General features: G+C 35.1%; 1 protein-coding gene across 2 annotated transcripts in view; it reads right to left on the bottom strand.

Annotated features, from left to right (window-relative positions):
• Positions 1 to 9,177: 9,177 nt before the first annotated feature.
• Positions 9,178 to 15,419, bottom strand: part of LOC136027038 (myeloid differentiation primary response protein MyD88-B-like) — a 97,515-nt gene continuing 91,273 nt past the window's right edge. For both annotated transcript variants that reach the window (XM_065703957.1, XM_065703958.1), the window contains 3 exons: positions 15,251 to 15,419; positions 12,554 to 12,951; positions 9,178 to 9,396 (listed from right to left, as the gene is read on the bottom strand). In XM_065703957.1, the coding sequence (XP_065560029.1) occupies positions 9,271 to 9,396; positions 12,554 to 12,951; positions 15,251 to 15,419 (693 nt within the window). In that variant the 3' untranslated portion in view covers positions 9,178 to 9,270. The remainder of the gene's footprint in view (positions 9,397 to 12,553; positions 12,952 to 15,250) is intronic.

The raw sequence follows: 15,419 nt of genomic DNA, 5'->3' as shown, positions 1-15,419 counted from the left end.
TAACTTTTAATTTAAATTTTGGCAGGCTCGGCTAAAACAAATAAATAAATTGATAAAGATGGCGATGCTCACGCATAGTTTTTAGTTGTGCTTTTCGGACATTTGCTATTGCTACAAAATCAAAAAATGAAAAAAAAACTGTTATTTAAGTCAGAGTAAGAAAAATATTTTTCACAGAGTCTCTATGAGTATACTGCAATTATCCATAAAAACACAACTTTATAATTTCCCTCTCTTCAAGGAGAAATTATGGTCGTAAAAAGTGAGACCAGGCTCATTTAGTCATAGATTTTAGCTCCTGGTACCCAGATTAAAGCATTTAGCACTGAAAATACAACTTTTTTACTCTTTTGCAGCCATTTGAGTCTACGTGGAAGCCAAATGAAGCATTGGACTGTTCCAGCTACTACTGCTACTATCAACTTGCTGATGCATCAAACCAACCAAATTCAACACAGCCGTGCAAGCTCCCTATCCATCCCAATCTATTTAAAAGTTTCCTCGTTATATCCTTAAAATATGTTTTAGTTTTTATTAAATGCTTTTTTACGACCTCTATCCACTTCACTTTGACACAATCTGATTTTTGTTGAAAGAGAGCCAATCAGGACGATTTTTGGCAATCTGTCATCCTTTATCTGCCAAGTATGTCCCAGATATCTCAACCTGTCTCTCATTATGACTCTAGGAAGCAATATAGTAGAATATTTTCCTGGCAACTTACTGTTTGATATACGGTCGTTCCAGCGGGTAGCAAAATCAAACCCTATACAATTCCTTGGGAAAAGAGATAACAAAATTTTCTTTAATCTGCTGATGCACCCAAGCTTATTAATCACAATTGACTCCCGTCTTCACTTCTAATGTTCTAATCTTTGCTCACAACCTTATCTTACAGTTCTTCCTAAAATATTTTATATTTATTTATTTATCTATTAATACATCAAATGGTGACCAATAATAATTGTTGCTATAGACACAAAACAAGAAATAAGCTAATTAGCAACACTAGCAGCACTTATAAATGTTAGAAGAAAAAAAAAGCAACTCTTATCCAAAACTCATAACTCATAAACTGAAACAAAAACTCATAAGCAGAATATCAACTTATAACTAATAACTAAATATCAAAAACTCCCAAATAGAAAGGTGTCTCCACTAAAGAACGTTTAAATATCTGCACAATCCCAGCTTCCACGACTTCAACGGATAGACTATTGCAAGGTGAAACGACCCTACTGAAAAATGACCCTATTGGAAGGGTGTTTTCTATAGCTTTTTCAGCTGTAGAAAAAGACCCTTGGCTTTTCTGCTTTTCAAAATTTTCAGGACCGATCTTTTTGTTACCCAACATCGTCTCTTCACCATTATTTACTCTCGGTTCTAGAGCAAATTCGTGTTTTCATTCGTGTTTTCAACTGGTTTTCAAATCTGTCATTACACCATCAACATTCAAGACTTCCAAAAGATCATTTATTTTTCTGATATTTTCATCAAGGACGCTCAAATTATCCGCATAACCCAAGTATAGGAATGTTTATCATTCCTTGTTTTCCCATACCCTTTGCTGCACTCTATAGGACAAAAAAAAATATCAGAACAGACCATATAAGTGATGATAATATGTAACCTTGATTAAATCGTGATTCTACACAAACCAGCTACTAGTTTCACATCCTACCTAAACCAAGATAATATTGTTCGCATAAACGGCAATTATCATTTTGATCTGCCACTGTAATTACCACACTCACTTTTATGACCATTCTTGTAAAATGGTTGAATTAAATTTTCTTAAAATCGCTCTATTCTCTTTCTTTTTTAAAAACCATATTCATATCCTTCTGCAATTTATTTCCAACTTCACAACCTCCGAATTTTAAAATATAACATCATCACCTGAGGCCTCATTATTTTTTTTAATTCTTTTAGTACTGTCTCTAACTCATCTTTACAAAATAATTGTTTATCAGCTTCCAAAATGTCACAAAGTTTTTCATTCTTCATGATATGATTTTCCATAGTTCCATCACGGCTTCACACGTTGCCAACATGCTCTGTCTATCTCTCTTTAATGCTTTCCTTATTAATAATTGGGACCCGTTCCTATCTTTAGCTTGTACAAAATAAGATTGACTGTTTCCTCATAAATTTCGTAATTTTTTAACATAATAATGCATTATTTTCCTATTATACCATCTGCCTGGACTTTCTAGATCTTTTGCAATTTTATCCATTGGCTTCACTTCGCATCTTGCCAGTTCATATTTTAATACCTTCCCTATATTTTTCCTATTCCCATTATATCTGTTACTTAAATACCTTCTGTACAACCCCTCCTATTTTCTGTAAGACTTGAAGCGTTTTTACTAATTCTTCTAGTTGTTTTTCTAGCTTTCTTCCCTAAGACAAACGGAAATTCCCTAACTCTCTTCCCTAAGGCTTCCCGTAAATCATTCCTTCCATTTTCTACATTGTCAGATTTTAGAATCTCCAGTTTCATACTAAGCCCTCCAGGAAAGTTTCTCTCAGATTCTCATGCTGGTGTCTACCAGCGAAACTTCTTCCTGGAATGTAGTTATCCTTCTTAAATTTCAGCTTTAGATTTATTCTAGACACTATTAAATGTTGATATTACTTCTAACATTAGTAATAGTACTCATATACGCCCCATTATCTTCTATTGATCCTGCTAGTCTTCAGTTTAAAATATCGGAAGTGATGGGCCACGGGTGCTGATTATCAGATGAATGCCATTTTTTTCTTTTTCTTATTAGTACCTATAAGCTTATTTCTTTCTTTTTACTTGCCTGCGATAATATTTTACGTCTCTGAATTAATAATCCAGCGTATTAAGACGGACATAAAATGTCAGCTAAACAGTGACTCACCCGCAAATTCAGATCTATATAACCAGATTTGCCAGGTTTTCTTCCAGTTTTAATTAACCAGCCATTAATTATGAAACATTTGTAGTTGTGTGTTGTCACTATTGGTCAGAATATCAAAGGGAAAAAGGCTGTACAGGCTACATTTTTCGTTTTTACCTTTTATTTCAAGTAGGTGAAGTATTTATTTTCTTATAACTATACCTCAATTTTTCATAGGTCCAGATTTCAGAGCATTTTGACACAATCTTTTGCTCTAGGTTGGTTCGTCTCCAATTTTGACGAGAGGATCTCATGAGACAAGACATTTGCGTCATTTTTGAGCATAGATAAAAGTAACCGATTCGGTTGTATCTCTGGGACACCTATCCCCAGCCAAGCGCCTTCCGTGGTACCCTAAAGTGACGATTGAGCAATAGCGTCTCAGGGAGAGTTCGAACGAAAGGTTTCTTCTTTTCTGAGGAGGTTTTTCGTAGGCTTTAAGGATATAACCACACAAGTCATAATCTGTACAAGTTGTTTTACATAGAAAGTGAAGTCTAAGCTTCAGTCTTGCTGTGGTTTCCTTACCCAATGGCAGTGATTCAAATCTGAGTTTCTTATGACATGGGCTAATTTGGAGTAAAAATACCCAACAAATTAAAAAAAAAGTTAATTGATTTAAAATATCCGGGGCCAAGTCAGAATATAGAACCAAGGCATTAAAGCAATTATAGTGCTAAAAAAGGCACTATATATGCTTTAATGTATCTCCTACAAATATAGAAGAATTTTTAAGAAAAGCCTATAAAGATCCCTTCCCCAGGAATAGGATGAATAGACGCGAGAAAGCAAGTGAGACCTTTCGAGATATAATTTTTAAAGTAGAAGATTACTGTTGGCAAGTTTTCCGGAATTAGTTGTGAACAGTGAGAGAAGGTAAGGATCTTGTCACTTAGGGGAAGCCTGCCAGTTCGGAAGTTATAAGTTTGGACGTTTAGCAAAATTCTGCTTTTGAAGAATTAACCAGTGGTGCAGATATTGAAATTTTGAAAAATGGTGGTATTATCCTGGGTATTTTGTAGTCCTACTAGTTCAGTGTAAAGACTCTCGTGTTTCCTAGTAAGTTTATGCCTGCTTTTCCCTTATAAACCAAACGCATTTAAATTTCAAAGATAAAATCATATTTAAGGGATTTGTTTCAGGCGATTTATGCTAAGGTTCATTACGTCACTATCGAGATTTGTAGAAATTCACAGCACGATTTTTTTCTTTTTATTCCTAAATTCGTAGAAGCAGATGTAATTAAAAATTTTATTTCCGCTATTCTTTTATTAAGATTTTTAGATGGCTATTGAATCTTCTTTTGAAAGAGTCAGTAGAGAAACTTTTGGGAATAACTTGCTCAGGAGGACCACTTCAGATGGAAGTGAAATGTTGGATAAAGCTTTTCCTCAAGAACTCTTTTCTCGGCTTGCAAGCCTCAAGATAATTCGATTGAGCTGTGCGCCTTCGTGTCTGTCTTGTTGGTTGGACAATTGAAGGCACAATACGAGAAAGCTCTAGAATTATGAGAATTTGAGCACTTGTAGAAAACAACCATCGACACTACATCAATCCTCTCACTAACAGACTGGAGAGAATCATGAGGAACAACTAAATCTACCCTATTTTGGATCTTTTTAAGTGTTGTTAGCACCGTTTTCGAAGCAACAACATACAGCGGGTATCAATACTCGGTAATGGGTCTGATGCAAGACTTGTAAAGTGGGATGCTCAAGCTGAATGGTAGAAGGTTTTCGCAGCGAGGCGTTATCCCCAATTTCCTTACGCAGGATGTTTTTATCTGATTAAGAAGGGTGCTTCAAGAGAGAAAAGTTGAATAGTTGAATTTTGTGTCACTATTTGTCTTCAACGATATATTGAATATACCCGCTTTATTATGTGGCGAATATTGACTTCGCCATTATAAATTATTTGATTAAAAAGTTACATTACGGCATGGATAGTACGTACTTTTAGATTTAAAGGAGATGATAAGTATATTAATTGACGGAGATAATGCCTAATAAGCGGAAAAATGCTCAATTAATGGATTCATATGGATAACCTTATTAAACAGTGCTCAAGCTTTGGTTATAATGGTCTAAAATATCTAATTTCTAGGATACCTAGCAATATAAATTTTCTAACAACACTGTGCAAGGATCCTAGCTATAAAAGATTTGGTTGTCATGAGTCTATAATTATTCAATAAATGTATAAGGTAGAGTTGTTGACTTGTCTTGGTCTAGAGGCTTTTTCTATCAGTGAACATAGCTTACCAATAAGTTCCACTGAAATGTGTCAACTTTCTTAACTACCTCTTTAAAAGCCTTATTAGCATAAGCTTCAGTGTCACTAGGGTATTTATGATGCTTCAGAATATTTTCTAAGTGGTGTAGTGACAAAACCTGCCCTTTCTTTAAGTTTGATTCTTTTTTTAAAAACGTTTTCATATTCCTTGACAGCAATTCTTTCCGCCTTAGTACCCGAAGGTAGAGAGAGAGAGAGAGAAAGACCCTCGTGTCATAAGAAATACCATCGAGTTTGGCGGTTACTCCGGGAAGAATAATTACTCCTCATTCTTCACCTCAAAAGATTAATAGCGTTGAGATGCCTAAAACCTAAAATTCTAAAGTGATATGACAGCTAAGATGAGAGTGGCATTCCGTAAAATAGTTTGGCAGACAGAAATAGCCAGGCTATCCTGTCTAAAGAAGAAGACACTTGGCTATTCGATAAGAGGGGGGAGGCTTGGCATTACGTAGGGGAGTGAGGAAGATGGAAATGGCCAGGCCATCTTGTGTAGAAAATGAAACACGTTACATTATTATTCCGGATAAAAATAATTCTGAAATACATGATTTTTAGAAAATGGTAAACTTATTTCAAAATAGAGCTCTCTGTGTGCTAGACAAGGCTGACAATAAATTTACAATCCGTGCATTTCCTCGAAAACTTCTAGAAATTTAGTATAAAATAAAAAAAACCTAACATGGGAAATAAGCTCCCATTTAATGACGATTTATGTTTTTCTTCTGTAAAAACAAAGAGAAGTAAAAGACAGAAAAAGCTGCGAGACGACGAAACTAAAATTGAAAAAATCAGTCTGAGATGGCAGACACTAGAGTCATATTCCAATTTCATGATGTTTTGTGGGAGCGAAAAAATGTGAAAAAGTAGAAGAGAAAAAAAAAAGAAAATGAAAAAATGACACTGTTCTGTAAACAGGGTACATAAAACAAACAAGTCTCTTATGGATACCAGATAACATTTTTTACGCAAAAAAATTCTTCTGTCAATGAGCAAAAATAAAAATCCTTTACTGGGGGACAACTTTCAATTTACATTTAATATTTGAGAATTTTGTTCTTTGATTTCTACTTACAACAGAAAATTGACGATACCCATGGCCGTATTGGGCGGGGGGGGGGGAATTTGAATCCCTACCAGCCCCCAAAATTTTGTCCGACTCGTAAAAGCGAAAAAAATGCATATAAAGAAATTTTGATCCGTTTTTAAAAGTTTTTTGTAAGCCCTCTCCCTCCTCCTCAAACACAAACCTAAGATATGCCCTTGACGGTGCTATATTCAGCCATAGTTACAGTGGAAAGTACAATTACGAATAAAAAAACTTCTTGGGAAGGGGGAGACATTTCTAAAGGTAATACAACGAAGCTCCAAAAGTACCTTTAGTTAAGGTTCTTCTATCTCGACGGACACAGTGAAAGTTTGGTGGAGTGTTTTGGCTACACATATACAATTTTATGCTAAATTTGGCCAATGGATTTACTCATACACTATCTTTATAAACGAGGAATAATTGTATATTTACTTATATATACATTTATTTTTTTTCTCGAAAATGGCTCCATATGTTTCGGGAAAATTGGAATCCTGGAATACTCTGGCCTAAAAAAACGATCTAGATAGGTCAAAAGTTTGAGAAAATTTTTTGAGAGCTTTGATTTTTGAAAAAAAGTAAGTGACGTCATTTTTATATACATCAGTATTGCAATGACGTTGTCACACTTATTTTGGAAAATTAAAGATTTTCATGTATGGAGAAGTTTATATTAAATTGCTTAGAGCAAAAAATGATAATTGCATAAATATTTGCATATATTTTTACAAGGGATTACATCAATTAAAAAACCTTAAAAAAGGAAACAAAAAGTTGGAAGCTTGGTAGAAATCGTTGTTCGAAATCGGGTTTGCGGTAATTATCATATATCTTTGAATAAAACCTTAAACAAGAAAACCAAAAGTTTGAAGCTTGAAAATTTTTGTAAGTTTAGTTCAAAATCGCTAAAGTTTTTATGTAAACTGCAAGTCCTGTGGTGTCGCAGTGGATTTGACCTTAGCTTGGTAATACGGGACCCAGAGATCGAATTACGCTGCAGGAATGCACTGCAGGGCCGACGCAGGGACCTTAGTAGTCAAGAAGCGTCGTTAATTCTTAAATAATAAATGTAAACTGCAAAAATATTTGAGGTGCCGGAGCAATAGTTTTATGATTTTTATTCAAACTAGAAAAATACCTGAAAATTTTAAAATTAGTTTTTTTTTTTGTTAGATAAAATCCACTCGCTACATGATTAAGCTTACAGGTTTGAACGCAACCAGTTATATAACGTCAGTAGTAAGGCCCAAAAACGAAAATTTGCAGTTATTACAAATGATGATTCAATATTTTGACAAGGTATTGCAACAATTCAAAAAGCTTAAAAAAGAAAATCAAAATGTTGAAGCTTAGTATAAATCGTTGTTAGAAATTAGATTTGCTTCAGTAATCAAATATCTTTGAAAATATACAGTACTAATAGACATTTAAATTACGTAAAGAGCAAATTCTATATATTTTGACAAAGGATTACAATAGTTAAAACCTTAAAAAAGAAAACCAAAAGTTTGAAGCATAGCAGATATCGTTGTTAGAAATTGGACTTGCTTTAATAGTACCTAAAGACTGCAATACGAAAAGACAGCAAATTGTCTCAAATTGTCTGCGGTTAGAAGACAAGCGACAATGAGAATCGATATATAGAGGCCTGCTGCTAGCCGATTTCCTCCCCTCACAAAAGAGTATACACTGTTTGGTTCTTTTGTTTCTCTGACTCGCAAATTCATCTTAAAAATGCAGGTAAAGCCTACTTCCACTAGAAAACTAACTCATCCCAAAAATTATCTTGGTAAACCCTCTCCCCCATAACAAGCTTTCTGTCATGCTGGCAATTCCTCGAAACATTACTCAATCCCAGGAAAAAAATTCCTATTTTTTTTAAAACACAGACGAATTTTTTTAACACAGAAGAATGCCAAGTCTCCTCCCTATATGAACTTTCTGGGAGGGTGTAAGGAGGGACGCTTTGGATAGATTGGGATGGAGAAGGAGCATGCGTAGCTGTGTTGGTCTCAGGCAGCTTGGTGCTGCAGTGATCTGTTAGTAGCAGTAGTTCCCCAGCCCAACAGCCTTCCCAAAATAAAAAGCTTACCCTGTCAATTGGTTATTTTACTTATTAATTATTTAGACGATGAAGTATTAAGTTATCTCAATTAGTTATAGTAATATATAGGCGATATTCACAAGCTCATTGATAAGACAACTTTTGATTTCCACTACTATTCGTTACTAGCAGAGAAGCTACCATAGCTAATATTCCCGACCGACAACTAGATTGGACCTTGAAATTGAATCTTGGTAATTAATGGAATGTGTTTATAGATGTAAGTTTATAGCACCCAACTCACATTTTCCAACATCTACCTTTTTGGGGGGGGGGGGGGGGCTGTGATCATTGTAATGAATGTTTCAGTATCTTCAAGGCAAAATTTGCATGCCAAAATGAGAAAAATGTAATAATAACATATTCAAACCAAAGAGTATACGTAACTAGTAGTGGAAACTAGCGCTAGTTTAAAATAACATATCCACGCCATCTACCGTTTGGCGACACTTAGCATTTGTTCAAGCTTTGTAATCGTTTTTCTGTCAGAAACTGAGATCAGAGACTTATTACTACCTATTTTTACCAATTACGCTAATTTAAGCTAGTTAGTCTTATTATTACACTGAAAAAATGCCAAGTGTCGCCAAACGCTAGATGGAATTGAAATTTTTTATTGACAAGCGCCATTTCCACTCTTATAAGTCAAAAAGTGCCAAGTATCGCCAAATACTAGATGGCATTGATATTTTTTTTTATCGACACTAGCGCACGTTCCCGCTCTTATAAGTTAACCATACTCCTTGATCCAAACATACAACTAAAAATCTAATCATTTTATTAAAGCAAAAATAATGCGATATGCGCTTTACATCGTTGATTAATGGCTGTAAAAATATGAGTAAAGAATAAAGCTAAGAGCTCATGGCTTTTTTTCGTTTTAACTTCGTAACCATCTTTGGCACTTTCAAAATTCCATGTTTTTTAGGTGGCTTCGCAGATTCTGGGGGCTGTAATGACAATAAACTTCGAGAGGAGTCCTATAAAAAAAGTAAACATTTATTATGACGAAAAATTGTAACTCTATCTTCCTTTATTTTTTCAAACAGTTCGAGGTAACAAACTGTAAGTAAGGAGCGACCCGGCTCAATAGTACCGAAACTCTAAAAACGGAATTTTGGTACTAATAGATAAATTAAAAGAATTGAATTTGTATGGTGATTTCAAATATACAAGTTTTATCAAATTTAGTCTTGCTCATCAAAGGTTGCGAGCCTGAGAAAATTTGCTTTATTTTCGAAAAAGGAGGAAACATCCCCTGAAAGTTTCAGAGTCTTAATGAAAATCACACCGTCAGATTCAGCATATAAGAGAACCCTACTGTAGAGGTTTCAAGCTCATATCTGCAAAAATGTGGAAGTTTGTATTTTTGGCCAGAAGAAATATCACGGATGCGTGTTTATTTTTTTTTCCAGGAATGATCGTATCGACCAGTGGTTCTAGAATATCGCCAGAGGGTTCATTCAAACGGAAATTAAAAGTTCTAGAGCCCTTTTTAAGTGACCAACAAAGAAATTGGAGGTCAACTAGGCCCCCTCCCACGCTCATTTTTCCAGTGTCACTAGATTAAAATTTGGGGATAGCCATTTTATTTAGTATAGTCGGAAAAATCTAATACCTATGTCTTTAAGGATGACTTAATCCCCCACAGTCTCCGGAGGAAGGGCTGAAAGTTATGAACTTTGCCCATTATTTATATACAGTATTAGTTATTGGGAAGTATACAGACGTTTTTAGGGGGAATTTTTCTAGTGGGGGGGGGGGGTCAGGGTTACGTGGGAGGATCTGTCCGAGAAGGAATTGTCCGTAGAGAAGCAACTGTCTAATGAAGGGGTGCCGGTTTTTCCCAGTAATATTTAAAAAACGATCAGAAACAAAATTAAAGGAAAGTTTTTTCAACTGAAAGTAAGGAACAACATTAATACTTAAAACGAAAAGAAATTATTATGTATATGAGGGGGTTAGCTCCCTCGTCAATACTTCACTCTTTACGCTGAAGTTTTTCTTTTAGTACTTTCAAAAGAGCTATTCATTCTAATTAAACAGTTTTTGTGATTCAGGGATCATTCTTAAAGAATTGGAGCCCAATTCGAACTTTAGCATAAAGAGCGAGGGGTTGACGAGGGGGCGAACCCTCTCATACATGCAATAATTTATGTTCGTTTTAAGTTTTAATGTTGCTCCTTACTTCCAGTTGAAAGACTTGTTTTTTTATTATTTAAATTAGAAAGGATGATAAAGACAGGGGGAGATGTAGAGCCTTATTTGCACCCAAAAACATCCCTTTGTACCCAAGTTTTGGTTAAGAACACCCCTATTTTTAACCGAGTTTAATTTTAAAAACTTTGTCGCATACAAATTTTACTGCAAGAGCCAAAGTTGCATGTAACATGGCCAGGAGCTGTTCGCATCACCCAATCAATTACGGACGGCTCAAATGCGTAACAAGTCGACAACAATTGATACTTGACAAACACATTTACCTTATTCTATTTAAAACTTACCCCCCCCCAGGGGTACAATTTGCTATGGGACAGAGATACACCTACCATTGACCTCAGTTGCCCCCCCCCGACCCCAATTCAAAAACCAACACAATTTCATTAAGCTATATACCCCTATACATCTGTTCATTTATCTCTCTTTCATTTTCTCTTCTTTCTTTCATTCTTTAATTACAGTACTTACCTTACTCTCTTTTATTTCGTTTTATGTTTCCTATTTTTTTTTTCATTCTCTAATTACACTACTTCGCTCCCTTCCTTTAATTTTTCTCGCTTTCTTCCAAGAAAATAAATCAACACACTTTTACAGAGCTAAACGCCCAAATTCAAAAATCCTCACAATTTCATTGAATTATACCCCAATCCAACTGTTCATCTATCTCTCTTTCATTTTCTTTTCTTTATTACATTCTCTAATCAAACTGCTCACTTTACTCTCTTTCATTTCCTTTCCGTTTCTTTATTTGTTTTCATTCTCTAATTACATTAATTGATCCACCTTCTTTCATTTTCTCGCTTTCTTTCAAGAAACAAAGTCAACACACATTTACAAAGCTAAACCCCCCAATTCAAAAACCATCACAATTTCATTTAGCTAAATACCCTAGTTCAATGTTCATCTATCTCTCTTTCATTTTCTTTTCTTTCTTTCATTCTCTAATCAAACTGCTTACCTTACTCCCTTTCATTTCCGTTTCCTTACTTGCTTTCATTCTCCAATTACACTACTTGACTCACTTTCTTTCATTTTTCTCGCTTTCTTTCAAGAAACTAAACCAATACGCTTTTACAAAGCTAAGCACCCAAATTCAGAAACGAACAAAATTTCATTCAGCTAAATACCCAATTCAACTGTTCATCTATCTCTCTTTCATTTTCTTTTCTTTCTTTCATTATCTAATTAAACTGCTCACCTAACTCGCTTTCTTTCCTTTTCCGTTTCTCTACTTTCTTTCATTCTCTAATTACACTACTTGACTCACTTTCTTTCATTTTCTCGCTTTCTTTTAAAAAACTAAATCAACATAATTTTACAGAGGTAAACGTCTGAGTTTGAAAATCGACATAATTCCATTAAGCTAAATACCGCAATTCAACTGTTCATCTATATCTCTTTCATTTTATTCTCTTTACTTCATTCTCTAATTAAACTGCACACCTTACTCTCTTTCATTTAATTTTCCGTTTGGTTACTTTATTTCATTCTCTAATTACACTACTTGACTCACTTTCTTTCATTTTCTCGCTTTCTTTCAAAAAACTAAATCAGCACAATTTTACAAAGCTAAACGTCCGAGTTTGAAAATCAACGTAATTCATTAAGCTAAGTACCGCAATTCAACTGTTCATCTATCTCTCTTTCATTTTATTTTCTTTACTTCATTCTCTAATTAAACTGCTCATCTTACTCTCTTTCATTTCCTTTTCCGCTTCGTTACTTTCTTTCATTCTCTAATTACACTACTTGACTCACTTTTTTACAAAGCTAACGTCTTGACACAATTTTACAAAGCTAAACGTCCCAATTCTAAAATCAACACAATTTCACGAAGTTAAATACCCCAATTCAACTATTCACCTATCTTTGTTTCATTTCTTTTTCTTTCTTTCATTCTCTAATTAAACTGCTCACCTTACTCTCTTTCAGTTCCCTTGAGAATATCTCATTTTCTTTTTCAAGATTCCTACTAGTCGTTCCTTTATTCTTTTCATCTTTAATCAGATTCTCTTCTTCACAGCCAAAATCCTTCGACGAAAGACTTAGTCGACTACTACTATTACGAGATAAAAACAGCTCCTTGAGCCAACGCGAAGATCCTCGGCCGGTCTTCGACTTTGGTGACAGCTCTTGAATTTGCTCCCTTGCTTTCAACTTCTCTGCTTGCTTCGAAAGTAGATGAATGCTATTGATAAGGCGAGCATAGCTATCGACGTTTTTATTACAGAAATCCAGCTTTGATATGGGTGCTAACGATTCTGGAATTCGAACTTCTCTATCAATCCGACATGGAATGATTTTCTTTGGCTGTTCTGAAAAAAATAACCAACTAGAGAGAAATGTAAAGCAAGATAAGAGAAGAGGTATCAAAATAGAAAATAGTTAATTAGGAACAACTGAAGAGCAGTATTAAATAAAAAAAGGAAGAAGGAGGAATAGAGCTGCCCCCAGGGCCTAACTTACAACGCCTGCCCCCGGGCCCTGGGACCTTTTTTGACACCGAAATTTTTTTTGTATGACCTTTGAATTATTTCTAACAAAATGTCTATCCCAAAATTTTATCTGGGCTAGTTACCTTCCGATCACTTTTGACTCTGAAAAAGTCAAACGTATAAAAAGTCATAAAATGTATTTATGACACTGAAAAAGTGAACTAGAACTTTCAATTCCTAACCAATTGAGCACTCTCTGAAGTTTATACGAGCATCCCTTCCATAGGAACCTTACATATCCACAGGGTATAACTTACAAAACCTGCCCCCGGACCCTGATGACTTGTGTTGCCACTGGAGTTTTTGTTATATGACCTTTGAACTATATTTAACAAAATGGCTATCTGAAATTTAAATCAGATTTATTTAGGGAAAGAAGGGCTTAGAAAGGGGGGGGGGGCTAGTTGTCCTCCGATCAACTTTGATTCTTAAAAACTGAAATAGACCTTGTATGGCCTTTGCTATAGGCAACGCTATAGTCTTGCCTCTGAAAAATATTCCGAGTCGTTTTTGAGAAAAGACAACTGACTGAAGACATTTTCCCTAGAAAATTGTTTTATTACGAAGCTATAGTTTATAGATAGACAGATAGATAGATAGATAGACAGATAGATAGATTTATTCACACGAAAAGCCCAATTGGGCCATGGTGACATACACAAAACAAGTGAAAAAAAAATACAGCAACAAACATTGACTGAAAGGACATTAAACTAATTATTTAAGAAAACATCACGATACCTCATACCTATCCGGACGAATTTTCCAATATTATTTATAGTTAAGTAACATCTACTTCTCAGAATTTCCAAAATCCAATCTCTCCCCCCAACCTCCCTACCAAATATTTTCAAGCGCAACTCCCTCAACTCCCTACAATCCCCTAAAAAATGTTGCAAAGACTCATCCATCTCTCCACACATAGGGCAACTGTAAGGACCATCCCTCAATCTATTTCTCCCTAAATATTTCCTACGTTCTCCAAGAGGCATAAAATTTCCCCTTACATACATTACCCATTTCAAATCATCCGGAGCCAATCCCATTTTTAGGTAAATTTCTTCGCCCCATTTCTCCTTGACCTCCGCATTTATCCCAAGGGACGGCGAGGTGGCCTTCTCAGCTAGCTGAACCTGAACTTCCTGAGATTCTAGCCTAGTAGCAACTAACCTAGATACAGTCCCTACCATCTCTCCTATCCCCTTTCCCTCATTCCAGTAATTACCCAGCTTTGCACGGTCTAATATATTCTTCACCTGATTTGGCCACTAATCCTTCCTCCTATCTTGAAGCATCATTAAAAATGCTTGTTTAACTAGCCTATTATCTTCTATCGATGACACCCTTTCCCAATATTTAACCGTACTAATTGACCTATTCTGTCTCATGCACTTTATTCCTATATCCCCTCTTAGTACTAACCCATTAAACTTATTATCAAGGCCTAACATACGCTTAAAAAACCTCAACTGCATTCTCTCTAAATTCAACCCCTTAATACACCCCCAAAGCTCCGCCCGTAATGCAAAGCCGATCTAACCCTAGCATTAAAAACATACTTTAGCAGTCCTACATCCCTAATTTCCTTTAAAGTGTATAAATAAGATAGACTTATAAAAGGGGGAAAAAGAGAAAAAAGAAGAGAAAAGTAGTCCCTAAATTTGAGGAATAACTGACACATTTTATGAAAACTTTTTAAGAATATGGTTCACTTACCGTGAATATTCGGCATTCGTGAATGTCGAAATTCGCCAGTGAATGTCCGAAATACGTTTTTTTTCTCCTCGGACTTAGTCAGCACTGCCAGTCAACTTTTTCAATTTAATGCAAGCTTTGATGATGACGCATTAGGTTAGATTACGTTTGGATAGTTTAGGTTTTCTGATATATATAACCAAATTTAACCTAGCCAAATCTAACCTAACCTAAAGTAACATAATCTAACTAACCTAACTTTTACCATCATAGCTTGCATAAGACTGAAAAAGATGACTCGCATAGCTAATTGAATCCAAGCAGAGAAAAGGAAATTTCGGACATTCATCGGTAAATGTCGACATTAACCAGATTTCGGACATTCACGGTAACAGTTCTATAGAGTGCAAAAATAAATATTTACCAAATCCAATTGTGATTGTCACATTGACTAACCAGGTGTTAACACTGCTATTATGAAATAGATCATTAGTGGCTATAATTATCACAGTTTTGCAACGGTTTTTGATTAAGCCAGTAAGAGCATTGATTTCTGAGTGCATTCCAGGTAGCAGGTCATCTCTTGAGCAAAT

Source organism: Artemia franciscana, chromosome 5 (genome assembly GCF_032884065.1).
Source record: "Artemia franciscana chromosome 5, ASM3288406v1, whole genome shotgun sequence".
NCBI lineage: Eukaryota > Metazoa > Arthropoda > Branchiopoda > Anostraca > Artemiidae > Artemia > Artemia franciscana.
The sequence above is the reverse complement of the archived record's forward strand: the minus strand, read 5'-3'. Positions and strand labels throughout refer to the sequence as shown.